The sequence below is a fragment of the Protopterus annectens genome, chromosome 2.part1 (genome assembly GCF_019279795.1).
Source record: "Protopterus annectens isolate FY-2018-M chromosome 2.part1, PAN1.0, whole genome shotgun sequence".
NCBI classification, from domain to species: Eukaryota; Metazoa; Chordata; order Ceratodontiformes; family Protopteridae; genus Protopterus; species Protopterus annectens.
In genome coordinates, this window is record NC_056729.1 from 683,094,447 (window position 1) to 683,102,554 (window position 8,108).

General features: G+C 39.8%; 1 protein-coding gene across 1 annotated transcript in view; it reads right to left on the reverse strand.

The window, feature by feature from the left end:
• SFRP2 (secreted frizzled related protein 2) overlaps window positions 1–7,656 on the reverse strand; it is a 98,843-nt gene extending 91,187 nt beyond the window's left edge. Inside the window, exon 1 of the mRNA XM_044062421.1 lies at window positions 6,923–7,656. Coding sequence (XP_043918356.1) covers window positions 6,923–7,451 — 529 coding nt within the window. The 5' untranslated portion in view covers window positions 7,452–7,656. The remainder of the gene's footprint in view (window positions 1–6,922) is intronic.
• Window positions 7,657–8,108: the final 452 nt, after the last annotated feature.

The window sequence follows — 8,108 nt, forward strand, 5'->3', positions numbered from 1 at the left end:
TTGGACACACACACACACACACACACACACACACACACACACACACACACACACACACACACACACACACACACACACACACACACACAGTCTGAATTAATGTGTCACATGTAAGTTGGATGATAGATGAGTAAAATGTTTAATCATTAAACATACAGAATGGAACCTATGAAATACTAAGAAAATACACCGTTTCAGGTGCCTGTTCAATTCTGACATAATGAAGTATGTTGATTTAAAGAGAAAACTGATTCTTTTACTTAAAATTGAGAGCATCAAATATGAAGGTAGCTCTTCAAATTCACCATCAGTCTGGCAGTGGGTATGGGGCTGTACTTACCTCAATAATTAGAATGGGTGGTTATCAAGTATCAGCTACTAAATTAAGCAATAGGGGCGCAGAAAGCCAAAGCAATAGTATTAATTTCAGTAACTCAGCAGATAACACATTTGCCTTTGGTGCTAGAAAATCAGAAAGCTGTAGGTTCTAGTCCACCTCAGGTACATTGACTAGTTTTCCAATAATGACATTACAATGTAACATAAGGGGCTTCTGCAGTCCTGACTGTGTCATCCTCTGGATGACATGTTATCTGCGGCACTATATACCTGATGTGATGATTCATCAGGTGAAGGTAAAAGATCCCATGGCACTTACTGAACAAAGAACAGGAAAAGTTCTCTGGTGCCCTAGCCAACTTTCTGCTAATCGTATGAATACCACTTCAGCTATCCACAAAAAAGTACACTGGTCTAGTGACACTACCACAGTCAACAGAAATAAATAAAAAATAAAAGTAAAAAAATGGACAACAGCACGCTGATACACTTCTAATAAAGCAGACGTGTGGCTAAATGAGCTTTTGTTCTTATACATGAAATTGAATTTGAGTTGCTTGCAGTCATAGACTTCAGGCTTGCTGGAGGAGGAAAGTATTGCTCATGGTTTTTGACCCCTACCTCCTATAATTGCAACATGATGGTTAGTATCTCTGCTGAAAATCATGAGTACTACATGCCGCTGTAATGAAATGTCATATTCTTTAAACTGGTAACTATCAACAGTGGTGAGAGTGAAGAAAAACACACAGAAACTTTACTTCTGTCTTTGTCATAGCAAGTCTGAAGGTCCTTATTTTCAGAAAAGTTTTAAAAAAACGACTGCTTAAGCCAATGACTAAAGCAAAAATCATAGAATTCTGTTGACAGATATTTCCAAAAGCTCGATAGTTATTCGGTCTATACTCATCATACTTAAGACAGTGGGACAGCTGGATCTCTCTCTGCTGGCACCAAAGTTCTTCTGTCTCCTGTTTGTTTTTCCTTTCCTGCTTTCCTATTGCTGTTAAATACAAGACTCAAGCAACACAGGCATGCCAATGCATTGATACATGCCTTTACCCCAGAACTGACAGCTCCCCTCTGCTCAAACATGCCACCCAGGACGAGATGGCGATTTACAAACTCTGCCAACCCTGTAAGCACCCTCAGTGGCTTGCTGTTACTATAAGAGATGTACAGCATCACACTGGTCAATAAAGATCAGTGTATTTCACAGCTAAGATTAAATGAAAGTGACACCCCGACCCCATGTACAAATATGGGGGAAAAGGGGGTAGTGGATGGATGGATGGATGGATCTAAAAAAATGGAAATGATTCAAGTTAATTGTTCATAGAAAAACAGTTTGCCATTCTGTTACAACAAAATAAACTGCATCGTTCTGATGAATTGTAAACTGTCTTGTGCCTGAAATTTCAATGCCCAGCATGTACATCTCTACTAGAAAATCAAAGTATTACCAACAGAAGACAAAGTAACCAAGTAACCAACTATGCATGGCTATGCTGTACAGAAATGTTATAATTTTTAAGTTATGAGTCTTCTATATCTTTGTTTATATACAACAATGTTTCTAAGTACTGTAGATATATATATATATATATATATATATATATATATATATATATAACATTCATTTTACTTTATTAGTTTATTTATTTATTTGCTCAGTTACCAAAGGAATGTAATGAAATGCTTTATTTATGTTAATCTTATAATGTCTAGGTAGGAAACAATGCCATCATAAATATCCATTCATGATGACAGTCCAAAGTGACTTTAACTTGCCTTCTGTGTTGTAGATGGTTTATCCATCCCCTTCAGCAAGCCCAGTACATACTGCTTCTAATATCTGCTAGAAGGGTTTTAGGGTTGGCAATTTAAATGGCGTACAGACTAGTCATACAAATGTAACCTAGTCTATAATACTGCTATAACTGGTATGGTGGACTGTTTGTTTTCTCCAAACACAAATTTAGAACCATTCTTACATGTGCGCAGTGTACTTGCCCTATAACTATGGAACCTGCACAATCTTCACTGTGGCTTTTAGGGTGATGCGTGTACTTTCAACTGCGTGTGTGGTGCATTCTTCTAAGGGGGGGGGGGGAGGGACAAAGTATCCCCTCAAAAGTAGATGAAAATACTACTGCCTTCTGTAAATTCTTCAGCAGTGCAGATTACCTCAACTTCAACACATACCACCACATTTTATGTTTGGTTTTCAGTATACAATTTATAAATGATTGCAGGACTTTCCTGTCTGTTAATACTGTGAACTACTACAGGCCTTGAGGGATACATGAGTGTTCTGTATACAAATAAAAATTCCTTGCCTTTTCCAGCTACCTATCTATTGCAACTGCCAAAATGTACATCTGGAATTTATTGTATTTCCAGACAAATGTGTTGCCTGATTAAGTACTACTGCAGGGACACCAGCAAGACCTGAAATAAAATAAATTGGAAAATGCCCAAATATCCAGAAACTATGTTAACCAATGCAACTGGATAACTACCCCTCCCAATAATCAGGAGCACATAATGTTTTCTGGTAAAAGGCATTATAGTGTCACTGCATGTAGATAGAAAAACATCCTTATCTTCCCTTAATAGAGCATTTCTACAGCCCTGTTCTATCCTTAAAGCAATACAACCATTTCCCATACTGGCAAGGCTCCCTGTGCATGCATAATTATGTGAACAAGTATGCATGTATATACATATGTATCTGAACAGGTATGCATGTATATACATAAGTATGTGAACAGGTATGCATGTATATACATAAGTATGTGAACAGGTATGCATGTATATATATATACTTATGTGAACAGGTATGCATGTATATACATACATATGTGAACAGGTATGCATGTATATACATAAGTATGTGAACAGGTATGCATGTATATACATATGTATGTGAACGGGTATGCATGTATAATGTGTATATGAACAGGTATGCATGTCTATACATATGTATGTGAACAGGTATGCATGTATATACATATGTATGTGAACGGGTATGTGTGTATGTACATACGTATGTGAAGGGGTATGCACGTATAATATGTATATGAACAGGTATGCATGTGGTTCCAGTCCTACACTGATAAGAGACAACAGGCAGTACTATGGCACAAGTCTCTCTCCTCTCTCCTGCCCGTCACCCTTGGTGTCCCCCCAAGGTTCCATCCTAGGACCTCTACTTTTTTCCATATTTATCAACGACCTTCACCTTGCCAGCCCCCAAGCCACATGCAATCAATATGCAGATGACTCCACTCTGATATGCTCAGCTACCACCTCTTCTGAACTTCAATCTCTTACCCAACAAGTATTTAACACAGTTGAAAAATGGTTCACACACAGATGCCTTCTCCTAAACCCCAAAAAGACTAAACTCCTCCTTTTCTCTCCCAGCAATAAGTCCTCTCTTCTTGATTTCTCAGTTATCTCTACCAATAAAACTATTATATCCCCCGAACTTACCTCCAAACTATTAGGTATCACCATAGACAACAATCTGAACTTTGATATCCATATCAACAATACTATAAAAACTGTCAACAAAAACTTGGCTCTCTATATAGGATTAAATCTTTCCTCCTATGTTCATCAAAAACCACTATAGCACACACTCATCTAATCTTTTACTTCTTTATGCCTCTCCTATTTTCTCTAATCTATCTAAAAATAATCTTAGCAATTTGGAAATGTCTTACAATAACATTGCCAGATTTGCTACAGGACACTCATTTAGAACCCACCATTGTATTAATTTAAAACAGCTGGGATGGCTTGAACTACAAAGTTTGATTAAATTCCATCAACTATCTATAGCCCACAACACTTTTTACAAACCTTCCAAAACTCCTATTCCATCCACACTCATCACTCCCTATAAAAACCTGAAATCCTTAAGGTCTTCTCACAGACTTCTAGTACATACCACTAAACCAAACAACAAGGCTGGCGACTCCCTCTTTTCTAATTTTGTTGGAAAGCCTGGAATCTCCTCCCCAGTGAACTCTCCTCACTTCCCTCACTATCATGCTTCAAAAACAAATTGAAAGTGTTCCTCAGAACACACTGGTTATGCCCCTGTACTAAACCTGGCTAGCTATATGTCTCTGGCTACTTCGTTCTTCCTACCCCTTCATCTCATTAGCTGTAATTTTTCCTTCCTTATTAACGACAACACTATCTCCTTCTAGAACATCTTGTTTTGTACTAGCATGTTATCTTATGCCTGTACTCTGCACTGCTGAATTTTTTACTGTGATAACCAGTAATAAGAATTGTAAATATGACTTTGGTCTTGTTTTTGTTAATGTTACCTTATTTGTTATCTTGTGAACATCATAGTTATATCTTGGAGCTTATCTCCCCGGGCCTCTACTGAAAATGGACATATATCCAGTGAGACTAGCCCGGTCAATAAATGTAAAATAAATAAATAATAAATAAACATACATATGTATGTGAACAAATATGCATGTATATACATACTTATGTGAACAAATATCCACACATATATATATATAAATATATATGTATGTGAACAAGATACAGTTAATCGTTAAGTGCAGGTAGTTAGGTAATTCTTTTACTGTCATGAACTTTTGCATCATATCAGAATTACTCTGTGTGAAGCATTTCATTTTGTGAGAACAATGTGCTCTTATGTAAAGCCAGCAGTACTGTTGTTGTTGTTGTTGTTGTGTCTTTCGGCCTTTCCCGGTTAGGGGTCACCACAGTGGAACTCCGGTCCGCTAATGATTGGCAGTAGATTTTTACGTGCCGAGTTGCCAACCCTGATGCACAACCTTCAACGAAGGTACGCCTATTCACGCATGTCTCCACACAGAAGACGCTCTAACTGAGAATCGAACAGGACAACGTCTTACTGTAAAGCCAGCAGTACTGTAGACAGATAAAATGTATAATTTTTGTTGATGACGACTGCACTGTTTCGTACTGAAGCACAATCTTAGGATGCAGTCTGTATTTTGTAAAGTGGTATACATTTTAGAGCCTCCCTTAAAGAGAAACATGTTACATGTTCTCCATCAGCAGAGAAGTGGACAACAGATAGGAGGAAGTGAAGGAAGGGAATTCCCTGTAGATCATGGTGCAGTTCTTTTCTAACTTACAGTACAAAACAGTGTGCTCCTTTTGTTGCTTTGCTGCTATTTTTTTTTTCAGATTTTGCCATGGTATTTAATTTAACAATTCTGTACTGCTTCACTCAGCCCTCTGCAAAGTTCTTAACTTAGATGGTAATCTAGTTAGTTGTTTGTGTGTTATTTGAACTAGGCAGCAAAGAAGACTTTGGGTGCTAAATAAAGCTTAGGGGGGTCATAACTGAGAGGGGGAGGAAGGGGAATCACAGTAGTCAGCACAGAGCTGCAAGCAGGAAATAAATGACTATCACAGAGCAAAGAAACAGGACTTAAATCAAAAACAGCAATAGCTCTCTCAGTGATATAAAGTACTAAGGGCAATAAGACATCTCCATACTATTATTAACAAAGGAAAGTGGCAAGATGCAGGAAGTCATTGTGTCTTTAGCTCATTTACTGCCTTCTAGCCTATCTAGTACACTGTTAACTTGTCAATCCCACTATTACAATACAACCGGTTCTTTCTTGAAATATATATTGCATCTATGTGCGTGTGTATGGGGAAGGGGAGGTGTCAGGAAGACAGTAAAACAGACACAGGGAAAAGGCAATGATGATTAACAAGAAGTTTGCCAGGTTGATGTTTATGAAGCAAAAGTGTTTTGGTGAGTCATAGTGTGTTAGCTGGTGGGTCAGAGATTTGTAAGACATATGTTTATGAAGTGAAAGTGTGATTAGGTGAGCTGTTGGCACACAATGTGTTAGTTGGCAGGTTAGTCCAACAGCATCAATGAAGGCATTTTTAAGGTTATCATCCTAATCAGAACTAGCATTGTAGAATTTTAGTTGCCCTCTTCTCTATCATGTTACATCAGCATGAGAGCACACCCCTCTCCCTTCTCCACTACCACTCATTACCCTGCAGAACACAACTCCCCATGCCAAGAGTATTCAGAAAAATAAATACTATTACTAGTACTACTATTAATAATAATTTCGGACAGCCAATGGGCTTAGAGGCACATCTGCGACATTTGGCATTTAGCCCACATCCAAGGTACCTTAAAATCTTACACCCACATCCTGGGGTCACTTTCAGTATACAAAACTGTCCTACAGTTCTGCTACACTGGCAACATTAGAGGCAGAGGGATCCTCCATCCCGCACTTTAACTGTTGGGTTCTTTAGGTTTTGCCACCCATAGTATTCTCCTAGCTCCTCGTCTGAAAGCAAGATTTCGCTGAAGTCTGTTTCAGAAAATTGCAATGTCCCCCCACATTGGTAATGGAGTACAACTGCAGACAAAAAAAATGTGCACAGCAAACGTTTTCCTCGTAATAAGTATAAATACAACAAACGCACATACAGACTTGCTTATTGTACATTTTCGCAATACAAATTCTAGTGCAAACTTAGAAGTGTCTTCTGACTGTAGGAAAACTAAAGTTACCTGGCCTGGTGGTGCTGGTGTCCGAGTAGTTGGAGAAGCTATTGCTGTCAGCTGGGGGGATGCACAGGTCGTTATCCGGCTGGAAGCGGCTGCACTCGAGCATATCGGGCCAGGGAAAGCCGAAAGCTGACATGACCGGTTCGCAGCCCTCACGCACCTGCTCGCACAGGGTCCGGCACGGTTGGATCGTCTCGTCTAGCTCCTCGATACACACGGGGGCGAAGAGAGAGCACAGGAACTTCTTGGTGTCGGGGTGGCAGCGTTTCTGCACCAGTGGGATCCAGGAGGAGGCCTGCTGCAGAACCTCTTTCATTGCTTCGTGCCCTAAGAGGTTAGGCAGCCGCATATTGGGGTACTCGATACCATGGCATAAGGTCAGGGTGGCTGGGATCGGCTTACAGTTCTTGCGAGCTGAGTGTTCAGAGTGGCCGAAAGGATAGATTCCTCGCACCGGCTCTGGGTGACCAAACACCCCTACAGACCCTAGCAATAAAGGGAATAGGCAGCATAGCATTTTTAGAGATTCCATCAATAAATTTGCTGCAAAGAGTCCGGATTCAAAGAACCTGGGACAACCCGGTTACAGTGTATTCTCTCCCGTCAGAGGAATAAGATAATTAAAAGTTGCAGGCAGCTGTAACCGGGTAGAGGTAAGGCACTTGGCTCGCCTGCAGATCAACAGGGTAGCTTACATCTGCCTAGTAACTCAGAAGACTCGGTGAACGGTGAGGGGCTTTGCTTAATGTTTTTATTTGGACAGGGGCAATGGGAGGATCTCCAGCAACCCTTAATCATCCCCCATTGGCCGTCCCTCCTTTGTCTGACGGTGGGGAGCCTTTCTAAAGTGAACAGCAGCTAAGAAAGCATTGGATTAAGGGAGAAGCAAAGTCTGTTAATAAACCTCACAGTCTATTTATCCAAAAATCTCGGGTTGCAGATTATGCTTTCTCTTTGCAACGTTTTCTTTGCTTTCTTTTATTTATTTATTTTGTTGGGGGTGTACTACAGTTGAAGGTGTTGCTATTACCTGCTTTTCCCGGCACAATACTGCAGTACTCTCCCCAGTGGTCTGGGAATATTTAGCGCCAAAGGAATGCAATCCTTAACAAGATGTGTTGTAACTATTTCTTAGCATACTCTGTTATAGTCGTGTATAAAGCCACATAATTCTAAACATGTGTGCCCA